General features: G+C 53.0%; 1 protein-coding gene across 3 annotated transcripts; it reads left to right on the forward strand.

The window, feature by feature from the left end:
* Positions 1-2227: 2227 nt before the first annotated feature.
* Positions 2228-21348, forward strand: Igsf9 (immunoglobulin superfamily member 9). Of its 3 annotated transcripts, none has more exons than XM_005339380.5 (21): positions 2228-2352; positions 4615-4859; positions 5090-5278; positions 10798-10950; positions 11706-11860; positions 12102-12219; positions 14065-14206; positions 14318-14463; positions 14554-14696; positions 15871-16011; positions 16593-16709; positions 16855-17005; positions 17192-17315; positions 17550-17725; positions 17978-18228; positions 18439-18523; positions 18608-18784; positions 19059-19101; positions 19390-20244; positions 20509-20636; positions 20866-21348. In XM_005339380.5, the coding sequence occupies exons 2-21, from the start codon at positions 4802-4804 to the stop codon at positions 21045-21047; spliced, it is 3534 nt and encodes a 1177-aa protein (XP_005339437.2). In that variant the 5' UTR covers positions 2228-2352; positions 4615-4801; the 3' UTR covers positions 21048-21348. The 3 variants fall into 3 exon arrangements, with proteins under 3 accessions (XP_005339437.2, XP_040143196.2, XP_040143195.2); XM_040287262.2 differs by lacking the exon at positions 2228-2352 and adding an exon at positions 2502-2791; XM_040287261.2 differs by lacking the exon at positions 2228-2352 and adding an exon at positions 3595-3735.
* Positions 21349-21492: the final 144 nt, after the last annotated feature.

Genomic DNA, 21492 nt, shown 5'->3' on the forward strand with positions numbered 1-21492 from the left:
CCGGGGAAGGGAGAAAAAAGGTCATTTTAGCTAGAGAGAAGGTAAGTGCTAAAACACTGACACATGAAAGAAGAGCACAGAGACTCTGTGGACTGCAAGGCTGCACACTCTGATAAAGGGGTAGGTGACAGACCAGGCTGAAGAGTGGGCAGGGGCTCTTTTAATAGACTCTGGGTACTTCTGGAGCTTAGAGTCTCAATGGATCAAGAGACACACATACACAAAGTGAATGACAAGTTTGGGAAACCTTCTTTTCTAGTACGGTGAGAGGACCGGTGCTCATGGGCATGTGATTAACAGCATCCCTCGAATCACCATTTTCTCATATTCTTGTAGCAAACTGAAAATATGTGTGTTGGTTGACACTAAGATCAGGTGGAATCCTAGTAGGCTGAATAAACTTTCCCAGAGAATTATGACAATGAATCAAGCACCAGCTAGAGGAAAAACTTTACTTTTTAACTTAAGGGACTGTTTTTTAAAATTTATCTTTAATTTTAATTTTTTATCCACTTTCACTTCTAGGGTAGTGAAGGGAACAGGGAACAAGTTATAGGGCTAGGTTCCTTTTCTTACTAAAAAACTTTACAATATACATTATTTTCAAATGAAAAGGATGACAATAAAACTTACAAAATAAGCTCCCAGAAAAACATGAGCATCTCATAAACTTTTTAAACAATTCAAAATATTACTTTAAGAAAGTTATTTTAATGTCCAAATGACATGAATTTATCCTCCAAAAACTACTGGAAATAGCAGAAATGAAACTTTGGGACCAGAGAAGCTGATTTAGTGTGGAGGAGGAAGATGGTTCTTGCTAATTGGTGAGGAGCCAAGAAGGCAAAAAGCCTTCTAGTGACCATCTTTTCTGCCCTTACTTTCTTGTAAAACATTAACACATTTTCATTATAGTCTTACAAAATGGTAGGGCAGTCCATTACAATGTAAAGTAATGTTGCAAAGCTGCTTCTTTAGGAGTCTTTGCAGAAAGGATGGAAGAGACCATGCCCAGTCTTCTTCTCCCCCAAGTACACTTCCATCTCTGTGGCAAAAACCACCCAGACAGTTACACTTGGAAGAATGTTCCAGCAGTCAGAGCTCACTGAAGATAGAATGCATACCACAGCAATGTTGAACTTCCTGGCCCAGGATGTGAACAGATTGGGGTTGGCTGGCCACCACAAGGGATGATTTGGTAGCGATTCTGTTGCAAAACAGGTCAACAGTCCAAAACAGTCCATCCTACTGGGTCTCTACTGATCTTCCAGCCATAGTTCTATGAATCAGCTATCTCAGTTTCAGTCTAGTATTTCAGACTGGGGTGAGATAAGTGTGTGTCTGAGGGTGAAGTCTCCAAAGGGGTGGGTTTAACGAAGTCCAGGTTGGGTCTGAACACAACTCTGCCTGTGCTTAGGTAAGAAGCATTTTTTCTGGTTGAGTCTGTTTTCTCCTTAGTCAAGTAGTTCTATACTTATTTCACAGCGTTTCTGTGCAGATTACGAGAGTTATAAAGTATCTAGTCCCAGGGTCTGGCCCCCTACAAGGGTTCAGTAGGAGAGCCTTTATTTCATTCCTCCCCTTTCAATCTCTGTCGTCAGAATGCCTGTCATTTCTTCCCCCTGGGCCTGATTCTTTGGGTCACTGGTGTTGGAAGCTGCTTGCAGAGCTGACTTGGCAACCCCAAGCTCGGAACGCAGCCTCCCCTCCCGCAGCTGCACACATGGGAGGCGCCCGGGCAACATCTGGGAGCTCGCCAGTGCAGACAGGTATTTCCAGTCTGGCAAGAGAGGAAATAGGTGGAGGTGGGGATGGGAATGGGGGAGGAAATCGGATGAGCCCGGGACTTGGGTGGATCCCCTGGGAGAAGGGCGGGCAGTCGTTCTCCCCGCCTGGTGCTCCCGCCCCCAGGCTCAGATTTCCACTTTGTTGCCTCTGTGGCTCGCGGGTTCGGAGTCGGGAGAGGGTAGAAGGTAGGTTACAAAGGAAGCTGGGCGTGCAGGGAGCCTGCAAAGGCTCAGTCTCCCCAGGGGCACCGGCCTATCCAGATCGCCCCTCTGGCTCTCTGCGGGAAGCGGCCACCCGCCTTCCCACTCTTGGTTGTAGAGAGCTCCACGAGGGGGCGACCTGAGCCCACGTGCCATTGAGTCCTCTCCAGAAACTACAACTCCCAGGCGGCTCAGGGGTCCCGCCCGCCTAGCCTGGCCTCTGTTGGCTCCAATTGGCCACCGCGGGAGGGGGGGGATTGGCGGTCTCCAGGGCGACGGGAGGCGCTCCGGGCATCCGAGGCGGGGAGGCGGGTCCGCCCCCTATTGTGTGGCTGCGAGAGCGGAGCCGAGCGGTGCAGAGCAGGTGAGGGCGGGGGTGTCCTGGGGGATAGAAGTGGGGTGCCGGCGGGGGCACGGGGAACGGTGCAGAGTTAGGGGGAAGCGGGGGAGCTCTGGAGAGAAGTGGAATTCTTTGGGGGAGCAGAAGTAGGGGAGTTCTGGGGAGTAAAGTGGAATTCTTGTTGCATGGGTAGGGGTTCCCCGGAACTGGAGGAGTTCTGGAGATAATGTGGGGGAGTGCTGGGTGGGTTCCAAAAGAAAAGAAGAGTTCTAGGGGCGCCGGAGAATGTGAGGGAGAAGGGAATTATTGAGCACGGAGTATCCGAAGTGCGTTGTGGGCTAAAGCAGGAGATTTCCAGGGAGGGGAATTCCTAGGAAAAGATAAGTGGGTGGCCGAATGGGGATTTTGGAGACCATCAGGGAGTATTTTGAATCGCAGAAGACCTCCTGCAATTGGAGATCAGGTGTGAGAAACTGGAATTTCGAGGGGACTGTGAGAAGTAGGAATGATTGGGATGGGAGTTCCTGGGAGAATGAGGGAGTACCAGGTGGGGAGACCCAGAAGGAAAGGAAATGGGGGCCAGTGGAGTTGGAAAGGTCCCAGGAAAAAATGAGGAATTCTGGGGATGCCTGGGTTACAAGGTTCTTGGCAAACTGTACCAGGAGAGAGCTGGGGGTTCCCATATGATACCCTTGGAAAAAAGCCTTTTCAGGGAAGTGTGGGAGAGCAGGGGAAGGGCGGTGGGAGAGAGGGTAAGTGGTGTGGTGAACTGCCAGGAGCTAGACGCACATGGGCATTATGTAGAGGTAAGGATGAGACGGCCATAGGAAACATTTTTTTTTTTTTAGAACCAGCATGGAACTGTGAGGCCAAGAATGGGGTGGAGGCCCTGGAGCAGAGTCCACTTGGATTTGTCAGGCCTCCAGCAGGGCCCCCTGGCTCCCTGTGACTGTCCTAAGATGGTCAAGAGTTCCTACTCATTTTGTATACCCTAGGGACTAAGGCATTTTTGGCTTCTTGTGGATCATGCCCCCAAGGGTTTGGGAAGGGAGTACCTGGCAAACCCTGGCACCCTGAGGATACTGGAGAGGTGTGAATGGGAGGAATCGGGGTGAGGCACTTGAAGAAGGGCTGCTTGGCAGCATCACGAAGAGCAAGTGGCGCCAGCTTCAAGCCCTGGGACCTGCCCAGACCTGGAGGATTCTGCCTGGGCCCCTAATACCAGCGGGGGTGGGGGTGGGGTGGGGGGAGGCAGCTCCTCCTCTCCCAGTGCCTGATTTACTGTCAAAGCCGAGGCTGAGTGGATAAAGTGCCATGGGGTTCCCCAGCCTCCGGAGCTCTTCATAGAGGCTGGGAGAAGGGGCAAGGGATTATTTAGGGGTATCCTGAAGGGCACTTTCTTTGGAGGTAAGTGGTCTAGATCTTAATTTAGGATTTGTCCCACACTAGCTATCTTGCTCCTGATCACAGATCCTTGGGGTCCTTATTTGTCACAGTTGGGTGTGGGGGCATTAATACTGTTTGTTTTGCTATCTGCTACCTTGTTAGCGTCAAGAGTGGGGAAAGAGAAGGGAGGTGGAGTCTCCCATATTTCCCTGAAAACTTTTTCCCCAGGGTAATAGAAACTCCCAGTTCTCTCCTGGCTCAGCTTGCTGAGAACATTGTAAACCAGATAGTCTCAGAATTCCTCTGCTTTTCCTAATATCTTTCCAACTGTGCTTACCCCTGACACTTCCTTACCTGTGTCATCTCTTTGCCCAGCACACCCTCATCCTCTTTGAATTCCCACTGCAGCTAATTCACAGGGCTTCAAGATCTCTGGTCTTGGAGCTTGGGATGTAGTTCAGTGGTACGATGCTTGCCTAGCATGCATGAGGCCTTGGGTTTGATCCCCAGTGTGGGGGAGGGGGGAGGACAAATTAGGCTGGGTCCAGACATGGTAGTGCACACCTGTAATGCCAACTACTAAAGAGGCTGAGGAAGAAGGATCACAAATTCAAGGACAGCCTGGGCAATGTAGCAAGACCTTGTCTCCAAATAAAAAGGGCTGGAGATATAGCTCAGTGGTAAAGTACTTGCTTAGAATATGTGAGGCTCTGGGTTTGATCCCCGGACAGCAAAAAAGAAAAAAAAAAATCTATCTCTTTGGTCTGTTCCCAGGTACCTACCATTCACCATTTCTCTGCTCTCCTTTCTCCTTCTTAAGTGCCTTTCTCTGACTGTGGGTTTCTTCTGGGCTCCACTACTGACCAAACTCTGCATGTTACCTTGCATTTTGCTTTTTAGATCGGGTGGTTCTCCAGAGAACAGCTTCCTTAGGTGTTACCTGAGCTAAGCCCTAACTTCAGAAGAGAGCTGAAACCTGTTACCTGAGGCTGATCAGAAGGATTGACCCCGGGTGGTGGACCTCCCTCGGCCCCTCCATCTGGGCTCCTGTGGCTAGGAGGGGCCGGGTGAGCAGGCCAGCTGGGCTATGGTTTGGTGCCTCAGTCTGGCCATCCTCAGCCTGATCATCAGCCAGGGGGCTGACGGTGAGCTGGACCCCTGGAACTCAAGAACTCTCTGTTAGTCGTGGGGTCTGGGGTGTGGGGGTGGTTCCCAAGGGGTTCTTTGAGCATGGGAGGGGGGCAGGGGAAGGGTAGGTCTGGGAGTTCCTCCAGTCACCCAAAGTGCAGAGAAACCTACAGAGATACTGACGGAAGCTCCCTTCCCAGCTCTCACTCTGGTCGCCTGCTGTGTCCTCATGCCACCCACCATGTAGGTCGCAGGAAGCCTGAGGTGGTCTCCGTGGTGGGCCAGGCTGGCGAGAGTGCAGTGCTGGGCTGTGACCTGCTGCCCCCAGCTGGCCGACCCCCTCTGCATGTCATCGAGTGGCTGCGGTTTGGATTTCTGCTTCCCATCTTCATCCAGTTTGGCCTCTACTCTCCCCGAATTGACCCTGATTACGTGGGTAAGCACTCACCCCAGATGGGAGGGAGGGAGGGACAGAGGACCCATAAAGATGAACTGGGGGTGGGCAAGGCCTCTTATGAACTGCTCTGTCCCTGCCCAGTCTCATTTCCAGCTCCACTGCCTTCATTCTACTTAACAAGATAGCTCTGCTCCCAAGCACTGTTAGTCCATTGAAGGATTCATTCACACACACACACACACACACACACATACACACACAGTGCACATACTCTACAGTCATGCTATTGAGCATTCCACATGGTCTGTTCCAAAGGTTCATTCTTCCGTAATCACTATTCCTAGATCTCATGGTGAAACCTAGACTCGGGCTGGGAATGGACCCCAGTGGTAGAGTGTTTGCTTAGCATGAGTGAGGCCCTGGTTTTCATCCCCAGCCACACACACACACACACACATGCCAAAAAAGAAGAAAAAAGAACCCCCTCAGACTCCACTCTGACCTCGTCCCTGGCTCTACTGTCTACTAGCTCCCTTCCCCCTCCCTCACTCTCCAAAATACTAATTTGAGGACTGCAGGTTTATGGGAGTCATGGGCCCGCAGGGTGGGTGGGGCTGTGACCTCTCTGCTTCTGGAGTGTGGGCTTGGCCTGATTCTCTGCAGAGAAGAGCATGTGGGGTGGGGGAGGTCCTTTGTTCCCCAAAGTCAGTGAATGGATGGGGCTGACTGGTTTGCTGCTTCTGGTGGCCCCCCGTATAGAATAGTGTGTGGGCCTCTCTGGAGCCTTCTGCTCTCTCCCAGCTGACTCCCCCAAATGACTTGTTCCTAATCCTGGATGCAGCTTAAATCGGAACAGTTGAGTGGGCATATGGGGAGGTCTTAAGGGTCTGGGCTGTTGGGTAAGAGAGGGCTATTATGTCTGCGGAGCATTCATGTGAAATAGACCAGGAAAGGCTACCTGGGAGCAGGTTGATGGGGAGACCCCACCTTTTCCCTCTTTGGTTTGAATCCTGAGGGAAGCCCGGGGATTGGCTGGGCTCTTGCCACAGGGCGGGCTGAGCAGAGTGGGGAGGCAGGGCAGGTAGGTGCCGCACACAGAAGGGAAGAGTTTATTTTCAAACTGGGGGCAGTTATTGGCAAACAGCCTGGTGGGAGCGTTATGTGTCTACACCAGCCCTATGGGACTTGATGAAAGGGGCCCCCAATTAGCACAAGTGGAGGACAAAACGGCTGTTCTCACCAGCCCTCCCTCCCTGTCTCTGCCTGCCAGGGGCTGGGGTTGAGGGGTGGGGGCTGTCTGGCTGAGAATGTGGTCTGACTAAGGGCAAGGCCAGGGGGAGGTGGAGGAGAGGTGGGAGAAGGGCTTTCCCTGGGACTCCACCAGGTAGACATGGAATGCTTCTCCTTCTTGCCAGCTTCTCTCCTTTCTTGGGGTACCAGGCAGAGAAGCCACTGGATGGCTAGCAACCCTGCCTACCTGTGGGGGTGCCTTCTGTCCCTCTGCTGCTCCTTGAGCTGCAAGGGCCCTAGGCAGTGACTTTGGGGGCTTTCCTGCCTTTGTTCCTACCCCTGCCTGTGACCAGTCTGGAGCTCCCAGTCAGCCAGAGCTGGTCCCTGGGAGTCGGGGACCCCAGAGGGAGGCCCCTGAGCCCATTAACCCTTTTACTGCCTCCCAGTGTGGAAGGGGCCTCTCGGCCTTTGTGTAGGGGACTTGGAACTGCAGTTGCTAAGCAACAGGAGGTGGAGGTTGCTAAGAACAATGCTGTTCTGTCATAAACCCTCTGGAAAAGCGGAGAGGAGATGGGCCTGGGACTGTGCGTGAGGTTGTTGGCCTAGAATGTGTGAGGAACCGTGGGAGACCAGAGCTTCAGGGATCATGCTGAAGGGAGAGCTTCTGATCTTGGGGGGTTCTAGGCACCATTTAGCAGAGGAAACCAGATTTATAAACTAGTACAAAAGTAGTAAAAGAGCAGTATAAAACAAGCGAGGATTAATAGTAGGGTTAAATTGGTCATTATGTCTGCGGAGCATTCATGTGAAAGAGACCAGGCACCAGGGCAAAGTCAGGCTGGGCTTCTGGGGCTTGGTCTATGCCAGCTTTCCTAGGCTGGATCTTAGATCAACTTTCCCAATTTGTGGGATGGGCTTTTGACTCTTGACTTTTGTGCCTTTTTTTTTTTTTTTTTTTTTGCGGGGGGGAGTTTCAAGAAATTTCACAGCAGAGGGGACATGGGTTTTCTTACTATTGAGTTTTTTTTTTTTTTTTTTGATAAAAATCAGAAATTTTGTCAGGTGCAGTGGTACAGATTTATAACCACAGCGGCCTGGGAAACTGAAGCAAGAGGATTGCAAATTCAAAGCCAGCCCCAGCAATTTAGTGAGGTCCTAAGCAAGATAGTGAGACCCTGTCTCAAAATAAAAAATGAAAAGGACAGGGGATGTGGCTCAGTGGTTGGTCGCCTCTGGGTTCAATCCTGGAAACTAACATACATACATAAATAAGAAATAAATAAAATTAAATTTTAAATACAAAAAATAAAAATAAATAAATAAAAAGGGTTGGGGGTGTGGCTCAGAGATTAAGCGCCCTTGGATTCAATTACCAGTATGTTAAAAAAAAAAAAAAATTTTAAATCACAACTTAGACTCAGTCTCAAAATAAAAAATAAAAATACCCCAAAAATAGCCAAGTTCAGTGGCTCAGGAGGGCGAGGCGAGGCAGGAGGATCATGAGTTCAAAGGTAGCCTCAGCAGTTTAGCCAGGCCCTAAGCAACTCAGAGAGACTCTGTCTCTAAGTAAAATACAAAATGGGCTGGGGATGTGGCTCAGTGGTTGAGAACCCCTGGGTTCAATCCCTGGTACCAAATAAATAGATAGATAGATAGATAAATAAATAGGGTTGGAGATGTAGCTCAGTGGTTAAGGGCCCCGTATTTCATTCTCCATTTAGAACTCCTGTCCCCTTTAGTCCCTCCCTTTCCTACCTTTTATCCTTCAAAACCCTCTGCTATATTCCATCTTCCTTACTCCTCTTGCTTCCTAGCTCAATGGCTGGGCAGAGTTAGGGCATTCTGTGGATTTCTGTATGACTGGACCTGCACCTGCCCATGTTCATGAGTGTGGGTTTCTTGCCTTCTGAGAGCCCGAGAGAACAGAGACTGTGCCCCTGTCTCCTTCTCATCCCTGTGTATGAGGGAATCTGAAGTCCATCAGGTTTGGCCCTGTGCGTGGACAGCAGACCTCAGAGAGGTGGGCCCAGGACTCGGGAGTTCCAGAATTGCTTCCCCTGGCCATCTTCCTGCCCCTGTGCATCTCTGCAGGGTCAGCAGTCCCATCTCCCAGGAAAGTTAGGACCTATATATGCTGCATGGGTATTCTGGTTAACAGACATTTGGGGCTGTAGGCTATTGGATCCTAACATTTCCCAAGTGAGAACATATAGATTATGCAACACGATCCTAACACCAGTGGAAAGGACACTGCAGACAGAGGATTGGCTTTGTCCCTTACTAGCCGTGAGGTTTTGGAAAGAAAGCTAACATGGGTTCCTTCTTCTACATTGGAATTCTCAGGAGGATTAAATACGGTGACAGTGCCATTGTTACAGGGTCTATATTCAACACTCAGTCCTTTCCCCTCTTCTGCAGGAGCTCAGAGATTGCCATAATGAAGAGCTTCCATCACTTGGGGCAAAGGGGCCCCAGGCTGCTGGTCCATAGGGCTTAGTGACCAGGCAGATGAGGGTTACTGAGGAATCTGCTGGTGGGTGGAAGGGTATGATTATGTTAAATATTTACCTGCTAGGCTTTGTCTTATCTCCTGGGTGGAGATTTAAATACCCAGCCCTTTAAGCCGGTCCACCCTTCCTGGAGGATCCACACCCCAGGAACCCATTCTTGGAAGGAAAAAGACGTGGCCTAAGATCACAAGCCAGCCTCAACTTGAAGTCTCTTCCTGTGGCATCAAGGGCACTGCAGGTGGAGCTTCTGTTTTAGTCTGGTCACTCTAGAAGTGGAATGGAAACAGACTGGAGGGGGTGGGTGCACTAATAGCTTCAGGGTTTGCATTAAGAAGGCTATAATGGTGCAATTCTTGTCTTGGAGCTGCATTTACATACCCCAGGAAATTTACAAAATTTGGGCTAGGGTTCAGCTTAGTGATAGAATGCTTGTCTAGCATGTACAAGGCCCTGGTGTTTGAACCCCAGCATTGCAAAACAAACAAACAAACAAAACATTTCTCCACATCGGAGGTGAAAGTGGGCAGCTGGGGAGTGAGTGTAGGGGAGTAGTCTGGAGGACCCAGGAGAGAGATACTGCAGACCTTCAGATGAAGATGATAGAGAAGGAAATGAAGTAGTAGGATCTGGAGGATTTAACGAACAAGCGCATGTTAGGGGTGATAGAAGAATCTAGGTTAGACTGGATTTCTGGTAGGGTGACTTGGCACAGTTCAGTGATGTGGGAGAGAAAAATGAGATGATGTGTTATCAGGTAGGGATAGGGCCAGGACTGAGGGCAGGGGTCCGATTTCAAATCTGGAGCTTGTTCATTTGTTAAACACCCTTTATTTGAGCAACAGGTACTATGCTGGCTGCTCTCCTTTCAGAGAATTGGCTTTTCCTTCCATCCACCCCATTTTTTTTTTTTTACTTTGTCATTTTTACATATGAGGAAATTGAAATTGGCAGAGGTTAAGCGACTTGCCCAAAGGAGTATGCAGCACTGGGCTTGTGTCTAGCTCTCTCTGGCTCCCAAGCGTGTGCCTATCGCCCTGGGCTACACTGCAGGGCCCCATGAATCTGTCTGGAGTGCAGGAGTCCATCAGGAGAGGGTGCTGAAGAACTGGGTGGGCACTGAGCCATGGGTGCTTACTCGGGGTGGGAATGAAGTATCTGCATGTGCTGTGGTGTGTAGATTTATGGAACTACATGTGGTCAGTCAGCCAGGGTTGCAGTGCCCTGGGGCATGGACATGATGGGGTGAGGGGGCTGCTGACTTTGCTGCCTGGCTGGGCTGGACTCTGGCCACCCTAAGGCGCTTAGGCAGCTGATAATAGCCCCGAGGGATTAGGGGCTTTGGCAGGCAAGGCCTGGGTCCATGCTAGGGCCCCAGATACCACTGGGGTTTCCAGGGACAGAGTCCTCTGAAAGGAAGAGTACCCTTGGGAGCCCAGGCCTTCCCCCTTCAAAAAGTACTCAGGGATGGGACCATCCTATAGAAATCCAGAGCAGACCCAGTGCTGCCTCTTTAAACTCCATTTCCCAACAGTCCTGGGAGCTGGGCACAGTTCAGTGGAACATTCTGTCCACCAGCCACCCCTCTGGCTTTCACTTCGTCTGGACTGGGTACCAGCTATTGACAGACAGGAGTCGTCAGAAGTTGAACAAAGGGACCTGCCCTCATGACCCTAATCCCATCTGTGCCTCTGCAGACCCTGCTCTCTCAGAGTGACAGAGAGACAGACTGTTCTTGACCTCTGAAAATGGCCAGTGTGACTAGGGTTTGGGGGCTCCTGTGGGGTCTCTTCAACACCTTGATTCAGGGCTTTTCCCCAGGACGAGTCCGGCTGCAGACAGGAGCATCTCTCCGGATCGAGGGGCTCCGAGTGGAGGACCAGGGCTGGTACGAATGCCGCGTGCTCTTCCTGGATCGGCACAGCCCTGAAGATGATTTTGCCAACGGCTCCTGGGTGCACCTGACAGTCAATTGTATGAAGCTGGGGAGCAGGTGGTGGAGATGGGAGGGGAGGAGAATGATGGGGACCCTAGATGGTGTTAGAAGGGGAAGAGGGACGTCCGTCCGTGCTTGCGGCTCCAGTGCCCCTCCCTGTCTGGCGCTCCTTATTTGTTCACTTAATGGTTGCATCTTATCCCCCTCCTCATTCCTGCCCTTTCAGTTCTTCAAATCTAAATCCAATCAGCCTCTTAGGCTCAACGTCAGGAACCTCCACTTCCTCTTCCTTCCTTATGCATCTCTGGCCAGGATAGGGGGTGGGGGAGAGGGCAGTATTAGGTCCTGAGTTAAACAGCTCACTTACATATAACACTTGATGTTTTCAAAACCTCATTACACCTAGGGCCTCATTCATTCTCCTTCACCCCTAAAAAGGCAGAGCTTAGGATCATTTCTGTTTCATAGGTGAGACTTGGACCAAGAAATGGGTGATGCCACTGGTTATTATCTGAGCTGAGTCTAGGACCCAAGACTGACTCCCAGAACATTTAGCTCTCCCCCTGGCCCTGGGCATTCAGTCTGTGCTCAGCCCAGGCCAGTTTGGGGATGGCCTGGTACAATCCTTACCTGGTCCCCAGTGCAGCAGATAGGGTGACCTGGAGCTGGGATTCCCATGGAGCTGGGTGGGCTGAGGGCTGCTGTCCTGAGTAGTCTTGTTTCCCTGGACGTCGACACTGCTCTCTGGGCTGATAACCCCTCTGGCAGCTCCTGATGCCTTTCTTCCCCACAGCACCCCCTCAATTCCAGGAGACCCCTCCTCCCGTGCTGGAAGTGCAGGAATTGGAGCCAGTTACCCTGCGCTGTGTGGCCCAGGGAAGCCCCCAACCTCAAGTGACTTGGAAGCTCCGAGGAGAGGACCTTGGTCAGGGCCGAGGTCAGGTGCAAGTGAGTACCTGGGCTGGCAGAGTGGGCCAGCTGGAGTGTGAGGGGAAGGTGGAAGCAGAGCTGGAGGACGGGGGGGGGGGGGGGGGGGGCAAAGTTGGGCTGGAAGATGGGCTCCCAGGAGGGTTTGGTATTGGCTTCACTGAGCCTGAAGCTCTGCCTCCCTCTGCTGGCCAGCCTGGGAAGTGCAGGCTCTGAGGCTGGCCCTGCAGGAAGGGAACTTTCTCCCTCCCTCCCTCCCTAGGTGCACAACGGAACACTGTGGATCCAGAGGGTAGAGCGGGGCAGCTCTGGAGTTTACACCTGCGAAGCTTCCAGCACTGAGGGCAGCATCACCCACTCCACCCAGCTGCTGGTGCTAGGTGCTCTGATGGGAGGGCTGGGGACCAGGGACACCTAGGTGACCTATGGCTAGGAAGGCACATAGCAGGACGGGAGGAGGATTCTGCCTGAGGGAGGATCTGTGCAGGGCGAGAGGGCTCCAAATATAGGTTGTTACTCTAAAACAAGCATCTTAATTTTAACTGGATCAGTGAATGGACAAATAAATACTTAGTGTTCATTAATGTGTGTTATATAGTAGAAAGGACCTGGGTGCCCGTGTCAAACTGTGAACCAGGTGACCCTCTTGAGCCCCAGTTTTCTCATCTCAATAAGGCACAATGATACACACTTGTGATCCAGCTACTCAGAAGGTTGAGGCAGGAGGATTGCAAGTTCAAGGCCAGCCTCTGCAAATTGGCAGGACCCTTTTTCAAAATAAAAACAAAAAGGGCTGGGGATGTAGCTCAGTGGTAGTTCATATCCACTGCTCAGGACTGTGACAAGAATTCAATTAGGTTCAGCCGAGAACATAGTAAATCCTGGCTAAGACCTTCCCTTTAGAAGAAAAGCTGGGAAATGTGAAGTCTGGAGTCTACCTTCAGAGTGACTTTTATCTACATGGGGAAAAATAAGACTAACCTGTGGGACTGTGGGAGTATTGCTTTCCATGGTACCACGAGAAAGGCAGTGCCGGGTAATAGTTAAGGGCATAGTCTCTGGCTTCAGGAAATCCTGAATATGAATCTTGACTCCCTTGGGACCTGGGGCAAGTCACTTCACAATCTCTTTGCCTCTGAACCTTTATTTCTTCCAGCTACAAAAGGGAAACAGGGGCACACACTTATAATCCCAGTTCTTTGAGAGGCTGAGGCAGGAGGATTGCAAATTTGAGGCCAGCCTGGACAACTCAGGGAGACCCTGTCTCAAAAGAAAAAAGAAAAAGGGCTGTGGATGGTAGCTCAGTGGTAGCGTATCCCCAGGTTCAATCCTCTGAATTAAATAATATTATAAAATTATGCTAAAAAGGGGGGACAGTAATTTCTACTGCAAAGGTTCTTGTGAGAGTTCAGTAAGCTGAACAGGCAGAGTGCTAGGCACTTAGTGCTGGCCTGCAGCAGGTGCTCTCTATGCATGGACTGCTATCGTCACCTCTTGTGACTGTCTGTCTACGCAGTGGGGCCAAGGAAGGGTAGCGACAGCAGGCTGCAGCAGTCAGAGACAGTTCTGTAAGAGGTATACAGATGAACCAGGCCCTAGGAGTTCAGAGAGCAGAGGCCGATGGGAGTGAGCCTGGTGAGGTGTCACCTTGACCTGACCTGATGATGTTTTTTAGGGCTGATGTATGAAAAGGTGGGTGGCCAGGTTGGGAGTGCTTAGATCATGGGACCCACAGGACTAGGTCAAGAAAGGTGAGCTCAGTGTGGTAGGGATCAGGGGCTGCTGTGGGTTCTGGAGCAGAAGCCTTCTGTGGCTGAAGGGGGCCTTTCTGTATGAGTGGCCATTAGCGTGTCGATGGCGGGAGAACCTGGAGTCAGGTGGCTGCGGCCTCTTGGGGTGAGCTATGGGGTATCTGGACTAGGGTAGGAGACATGGATGTGACTTAAGATGTGATGGGTAGGGAAAGAAAGGGTAAATTTACAGTTCAGACGGACTCTCCCCACACCCTGACACACAGGTGGATGAAGTTATCCCTGGGGGAAGAGGGAGAATTTGGGAAGAGGAACAGGGCTCAGGGAGAGGTTTTTGTTATGCACGGGGGAAGTTTCCCTTTCAGATCCCCAGAGCCCTCTGTTTCAGAGGATGGAGTCAGGGAAGAGTAACAGAATAAGAGTCTGGGAAGACTGTGGGCCGAGACCACCTCTCTCCTCCTGTGTTCCCTGCAGGACCCCCTGTCATCGTGCTGCCCCCCAAGAACAGCACAGTCAATGCCTCTCAGGATGTTTCCTTGGCCTGCCAGGCTGAGGCGTACCCCGCCAACCTCACCTACAGCTGGTTCCTGGATGGCGTTAATGTCTTTCACATTAGGTGAGCGGACCCACCTTTGGAGCAGTGGAGGTGGGGAGCTGGCGAGCAGTCTTTGAGGGGCCCCTTGGCTGGGCGAGGCCTAGGCCCTTCCTCACACGTGTCACCTTGCAGCCACCTGCAATCCCGAGTGCGGATCCTGGTGGATGGGAGCCTGCGACTGCAGGCTGCCCAGCCCGATGATGCTGGTCGCTACACCTGTGTGCCCAGCAATGGCCTCCCGCGTCCGCCCTCGGCCTCTGCCTACCTCACTGTGCTCTGTAAGCCTGACCTCCACTTCCTTCCCAAGCCTGCTCCCCTCCCCTGGGCCAGGCCAAAGCCCTTTCTCAACTTGTCACTGCTTCCCCCAGATCCAGCCCAGGTGACAATGATGCCTCCAGAGACACCCCTTCCCATAGGCATGCGGGGGGTGATCCGGTGCCCGGTTCGTGCCAACCCCCCACTGCTCTTTGTCAGCTGGTCAAAGGATGGGCAAGCCCTGCAGCTGGACAAGGTACAGGCTTGGGATGGGGGTACTCCGTGTGATCCTGATCAGAAGGCCAAATGGAATGGAGTCAGCTCAGTTTGATTCAGTCCCGTGAACCTAAACTTCTTACTGGGTGCTGTGCAGGTGTTGGGTGAGGAACGGCAGCAAATCCTGAAGGAAGGCACTATCTTGGGGAAGTGGGATAGCAATAGGGCCAGGGACGCAGTTAAGTACCTTCCCCTTAGGCCTGGTTGAGGATAGATCAGCCAGAGATTCTGGGACTTCAGTGATGGGCCTTGGAGATGGGATGGTCATTCCATGTAGAAACCAAAGGCTTGATGGTTTAGCGCATTTATGAAATAATGAATTGGGCAGTTTGGTGGTGGCTGCAATACCTGTAGGGACATGCATAGTGCAGAGACACCTGGAAAGACAGGTTGGGGCCAAAAGGAAAAACTGCACATGCCCTTTATATTACCTCATCCCAGGGTGATTGGATCTTTTGTTTGTCTGCAGAGACTGTAAATTCCTTGCATCTTTTAATCACCACGTCAGGGTTTTTACAATAGTACTACTCAATACATTGTTGGTTTTTTTTTTTTTTAAAGTCTTAAGGTAGTGGGAGCCAGTGAAGTTGTTTTTTTCAGTAATAATGGGAGATAGCATTGGAGCCGAGATTAGGAGTTGAGTTTGTCCGACGGAGTGGAAGGGAGAGGGGTTGTGAGGCTGTAGAAATGGTTCAGGTAAGGGATTACAGAGTTGGAGCTGGAGGACAGGAAGATGGATGGGCCCTCATGCTCACACAAAAGGATAACAGTTAATTTTTTGGGATAGGGGGAGTGCGGGAAAGTGAGGGGTCACCTTTTAGTGAGGAGGTTGGCGGTGAGGTGCTTTATGCTGAAGTGAGTGGTGAGCTTAGGGAGGACAGGGAGGTGAGGTTATAGCAGGCAGGGAGCGTGGGGTAACTCACCTCCGGGGGTTCATTCTCATTGTTTTCTGTGGCATCCCCGGAGCTGTGAGTCACAGCCTCCTATCCATTGGCAGGGGTCCTTCTGTGGCAGAGGAATGGAGGTTTGGAATTCAGACAGAAGTTGGGGCTATACTTAGAGCCGTGGAGTCCTTCTCCAGGGTATTACCTCACCATCCCCACCTTGCCTGTACTGAATTTCTTTCTGAAATTGTCATCTCTTCTTCCCTCCAGTTCCCTGGCTGGTCCCAGGGCACAGAAGGTTCACTGATCATTGCACTTGGGAATGAGGACGCCCTGGGAGAATACTCCTGTACCCCCTACAACAGCCTTGGTACTGCTGGGCCCTCCCCTGTGACCCGTGTGCTGCTCAAGGTGAGGCCCAGGGTAGATCCCCAGAGCCTGCAGCAGGAGTGGCTCAGGTAGCTGAAGATGTGAGCCAAGGCCAGGCTGATGGGATGGGAGGTAGGGCAGATATGTGGGAAGGGGCTTTCAAGTCCCTGTTTCCCGGGTGGCCATAGCAGCAGTGGTCAGATGCAACCCACAGGTTTTTGCAAAATGGTGCTGGGAAGTGGTCCATCAACTTTGCACCACATTCACAAAATGAGATATCTGTCTGCTCCACCTTTCACCCATCTTAACCAGGCTGCCTCCCTTTCCGGAGCTGCAGGGCCCTCCCTGCAGGGGTTTGTACATCTCCAGAGAGTCTTGCCTGGCCACCAGTCCTTATCTATCACACCATTTCCCCTCAACCCTACCTGCTGGGGAACACAGAGAGAGTGAGAGAGAGAAAGAGTGAGTGTGTGTGTGTGTGTGTGCTAGACAGAAATTGAGAGGTGGAGAAGGAATGAGATGGAGATGGAGATAGGGTGTGGCAGGGAACCTGGAGGCAGGGAGTACCCAACCTCACACCTATGGAAGAGAAATCCCCCTCCTAATATAGATCTGGCCTGCAGGCTCCCCCAGCTTTTATAGAACGCCCCAAGGAAGAATATTTCCAAGAAGTAGGGCGGGAGCTTCTCATTCCCTGCTCTGCTAGAGGAGACCCTCCTCCTACTGTCTCTTGGGTCAAGGTAAGGCTCCTGACTCTGTGCCCCTGGACATTTTGTGGGAGGGAGCTGGCTGTCAGAGGCAGGGTGGGCAGGACACAAGCAGCCTAGAGAGATGAGTGGCCCCTTTGGCTGCGTGTGTCCTCAGGGCTGACCAGTGGTTCTGTAGGTGGGCCGGGGACTACGGGGCCAGGCCCAGGTGGACCGCAATAGCAGCCTCATTCTTCGACCACTGACCAAGGAGGCCCACGGGCGCTGGGAATGTAGTGCCAGCAATTCTGTAGCACGAGTGGCTGCTACCACCAATGTCTACGTGCTGGGTTAGTGGTTGAATGGGCTGGAGCTGGGGGGAAACTCTGTGGAAGGGGAGACAGGGGAGTCATTTTTTTGAGGCTCAGATGGGGGATGGTGGGTGGGGGACCCTTGGGATGATGGGTGGGGGTTCAACGGAGCCTCCTCCAAGCTTTTCACCCTCCTTGAAGATCCTGACCATCTTCTCTCTCCAGGCACCAGCCCCCACGTTGTCACCAATGTTTCTGTGGTGCCTTTGCCCAAGGGTGCCAATGTCTCCTGGGAGCCTGGTTTTGATGGTGGCTATCTGCAGAGATTCAGCGTCTGGTATACCCCATTGTAAGTGAACTACAACGGCCTACACCTACCTCTCTTTGCTTTTTCTCCCATTCTTCTGTCCCTGGTTATGAACTAGCTCTGCTGACCCCCGTTTCCAGTGACTCTTGGGTGTTCGGGGCCCAGGTCTTCAGACCTTGGATGTTTGAAGGGAGGGTGGAGGTCAGATCTCTGGACCCCAAACCTTCCTGGACTTCCTAGTTCATGAGATGCTCCCCATGTCCCCTTGTGTCCCAGGGCCAAGCGTCCTGACCGAGCCCATCATGACTGGCTGTCCCTGGCAGTCCCTGTGGGGGAGGCCCACCTCCTCGTGCCTGGCCTGCAGCCCCACACCCAGTACCAGTTCAGCGTCCTGGCTCAGAACAAGCTGGGGAGTGGGCCTTTCAGTGAGATCGTCTTGTCTGCTCCAGAAGGTGAGAGAGCTCACGTTCCAGAGGAGCAGAGACTACGGTGGAGAAGGGCTGGGAGGGAAAACCAAGACATGGAAGGGACCTGGGGATGGGGAGGCGGCAAAGGTGGTGTTGGGAAGTTTGGGATCTGGAGTGGGGTGTGGAAGGGCTCAGGCAGAATGGTTGGGTATCTTAAGGCTGTGGAAGGGCCAGGGCAGGGGCAGGATGAGGGATGCTGGGAATCCTATCCCTGAACTGCCTATCTGCCCCAATCAGGGCTTCCTACCACACCGGCTGCCCCCAGGCCGCCCCCGACAGAGATGCTGCCTCCCCTGTCTCCTCCCCGAAGTCTGGTGGCAGTGAGGACACCCCGGGGGGTACTCTTGCATTGGGATCCCCCGGAATTGGTCCCCAAGAGACTGGATGGCTATGTCCTGGAAGGACGGCAAGGCTCCCAGGGCTGGGAGGTGCTGGACCGGGCTGTGGCAGGCTCGGAGATGCAGCTGCTGGTGCCAGGCCTCATCAAGGTATGTGCTGGATGGTACAGTGAGGGTCCTCCCAGGGGCTGGCCAGTGTCCTGCTCCATCCCCCAACCTCTTATCTTACCTTATATGACCATCTTCACCTCTCCTCCTCATCTCATTCTTACCTCCCCAACTGCAAAGTCTTTACTAATGGGGCTGAAGTGGGTGGTCTGGGGCCTGATCTGCTTCCTGGCACCCCATCCCCACCCCCAGGATGTTCTCTATGAGTTCCGCCTCGTGGCCTTTGCCGGTAGCTATGTCAGTGATCCCAGCAACACTGCCAACGTCTCCACTTCAGGTGAGAACCTGCCGGGGGAGAAGGGTGCTGGGGGGTTGCAGGAACTCGGAGCTCACTGACCCTCCCTCTTGGCTCTTCACCCAGGCCTGGAGGTATACCCATCTCGCACGCAACTGCCAGGCCTGCTGCCCCAACCTGTGCTGGCGGGTGTGGTGGGTGGGGTCTGCTTCCTGGGCGTGGCCGTCCTGGTGAGCATCCTGGCTGCCTGCCTCATGAACCGGCGCAGGGCTGCCCGCCGCAGACGCAAACGCCTCCGTCAGGGTAGGTACCCTCCACCCTCAGTCTTGTGGGTGCAGAACACTTGGCCACTTGAAGTTCAGCCCACTTGAAGGGCCTGCCCCTCCCGAAGTCCTTCCCACCAGGAGGACAACCCCTCCCCATGCATTCCCATAACCCTGCACCCCGTCTTGCCTGCTCTTTTCCAGCTAGATGGGGTTGGGTTGGGCGACTGGTGTTGGGTGAGAGGGTCCGCACTTAGGACCCCGGAGGGGCTTGTGTTTTGCCTGTATCACCTCCTGTTCTCACACCCTTACAGATCCACCTCTTATCTTCTCTCCGCCCAGAAAGTCAGCCCCACAGTAAGTTCCTCCACTCATTGATTTCCTTTTGTCTTCTCCTTGTACTGGACAGTATCCTCTGCTTCCTCTTTTGTATCTTTGGGAGAGATGGGAGGACCCGGAGCAGAAGTTGGAGGGAGGTGACAACAGGAATGCAGAAGCCCCAGCCTGGAGGCGGGTCCAGTGTTGCCTGGGCCTACCCTCCACCCCTCCACCATGTTGGTCCTTTCCTCACTTGCTCTCCCTAGCTCTGCTTTGTTGTGCACCAAACCTCTCAAGACCAGACCCTGATCTCCTGTCCTTCCCCAGCTCTGCTCCAGGCTCCAGCAGCCCTGACAGCGTGGCCAAGCTGAAGCTCCAGGGCTCCCCTCTCTCTAGCCTGCGCCAGAGTCTGCTCTGGGGAGAGCCTGCCCGGCCCCCCAGCCCCCATCCGGATCCTCCACCCAACCGGGGACCCTTACCCCTGGAACCCATTTGCCGGGGCCCAGATGGGCGCTTTGTGATGGGACCCACTGTGGGGGCCCCCCAAGAAAGGTCAGACCTGGAGCGGGCAGAACCTAGGACCTCAGCCCAGCGTCTGGCTCGGTCCTTTGACTGTAGTAGCAGCAGCCCCAGTGGGGCACCCCAGCCCCTCTGTATTGCAGACATCAGCCCCGTGGGGTCTCCTCCAGCAGCTCCCCCAAGTCCCCTGCCAGGTCCTGGACCCCTTCTCCAGTACCTGAGCCTGCCCTTCTTCCGAGAGATGAATGTGGATGGGGACTGGCCCCCTCTTGAGGAGCCTGTCCCTGTGCCACCCCCAGATTACGTGGATACGCGGCCCTGCCACACCGCGTCTTTCCTTCGCACTCCAGACTCCCCTACTGTATCCTCCAGGGCAGCACTTCCCGGGGCTCTGGTAGGAGTTGGGGCCACTTCAGAGTCCCCTTACACAACTGACTGGACACTGAGAGAGCGGTTACTTCCAGGCCTTTTCCCTGCTGCCCCTCGGGGCAGCTTGACCAGCCAGAGCAGTGGGCGGGGCAGTGCTTCCTTCCTCCGGCCTCCCTCCACAGCCCCCTCCGCAGGGGGCAGCTACCTCAGCCCAGCTCCAGGAGACACCAGCAGCTGGGCCAGTGGACCTGAGAGGTGGCCCCGAAGGGAGCATGTGGTGACCGTCAGCAAGAGGTGAGGGAGGTTCCTGCCCATCCTTGCCCTGACCGCAGTCCTGTCCTCTTGTCCCACATTTCCCCCTACCCAATACCCTATGCCTTCCCTGCTCCACTCCACTCTGGGACCAGGAGAACCTGTCTCCTTTCAGAACCTCTTTCTGAGGTCCAGGGATTTGCAGAGAAAACCTATGGCCCAACCTGAGTTTGGGGACCCTGGGTTTAGACATTTTTGGATACCCACTGTTAGTCCACCATACCACACGTTTGTCCCTTTTAACAGGAGGAACACATCTGTGGATGAGAACTATGAGTGGGACTCAGAGTACCCTGGAGACATGGAATTGCTGGAGACTTTGCACCTTGGGCTGGCCAGCTCCCGGCCACAACCTGAAGCTGAGCCAGAGCTTGGTGAGTGAATCTCCAGAAAGATAGGCCTTCGGCACTGTCCCACATTGCCCCTGCTGCCTTAGGACTCTGCACAGACAGGCCCTGTATCCCAGGCTCCTCTGCCACAGACTGTCTTTGCTTCCTTGACTCACCTGCACCCAAAGGCCCTTTAGAGCTCCACATCTGGCCCTTCCTCCACTGAACCTCAAGGCCTCTTCTCTCATTGTCCTGCCCTTATCTTCTCTTGCAGGTGGAAAGACTCCAGAGGAGGGCTGCCTCCTGAACACTGCCCAAGTTCCTGGCCCTGAAGCCCGCTGTGCTGCCCTGCGGGAGGAATTCCTAGCCTTCCGCCGCCGCAGAGATGCCACTAGGGCCCGGCTACCAGCCTTTCGACAGCCAGTTGCCCACCCTGAACAGGCCACTCTGCTGTGAACACCACTAACGTGAGGCTGGAAAAAAAGCCTATGGACCTGCAAAGGAGGCCCCCAATGAGACCTAGCTCCAAACATGGGCACCTTCCCTGCCCCTTTGGTGCTCGGGCACTGACCCTGATGAGGGGCTTGGGGGAGCTTTGTATGAGATGTATGTGCTAACCCCCTAGGTGAATCCTGGGATTGAAGCAGGGATCTTAGTCTGCCCTCGTGTGTGTGTGTGTGTGTGTGTGTGTGTGTGTGTTTTATTTGTGGTGTGAATGAAGTTTTTTACAGATGAATAAAGAAAATCTGAAAAAATGTTTTGATGTTATTTCACTTTCAATCTAAGATTGAAATTCCTGAACCCTCAAAGAAAAAAGGGACTCTCTCTGAATGAATGGGGGGTACATTCAGCTACTAAGGTTAGCCACTAAAGACTAGCCATTAAGTTAGAAGCTGTGAGA

This window comes from Ictidomys tridecemlineatus, chromosome 11 (assembly GCF_052094955.1).
Source record: "Ictidomys tridecemlineatus isolate mIctTri1 chromosome 11, mIctTri1.hap1, whole genome shotgun sequence".
NCBI lineage: Eukaryota > Metazoa > Chordata > Mammalia > Rodentia > Sciuridae > Ictidomys > Ictidomys tridecemlineatus.

Bases quoted from the DNA above. Each gene is read 5' to 3' on its own strand.
- Igsf9 (XM_005339380.5), top strand. From the start codon at position 4,802: ATGGTTTGGTGCCTCAGTCTGGCCATCCTCAGCCTGATCATCAGCCAG. The intron at 17,006-17,191 runs GTTAGTGGTTGA...TTCTCTCTCCAG, and splicing joins CACCAATGTCTACGTGCTGG to GCACCAGCCCCCACGTTGTC. The intron at 18,785-19,058 runs GTAGGTACCCTC...ACACCCTTACAG, and splicing joins ACGCAAACGCCTCCGTCAGG to ATCCACCTCTTATCTTCTCT.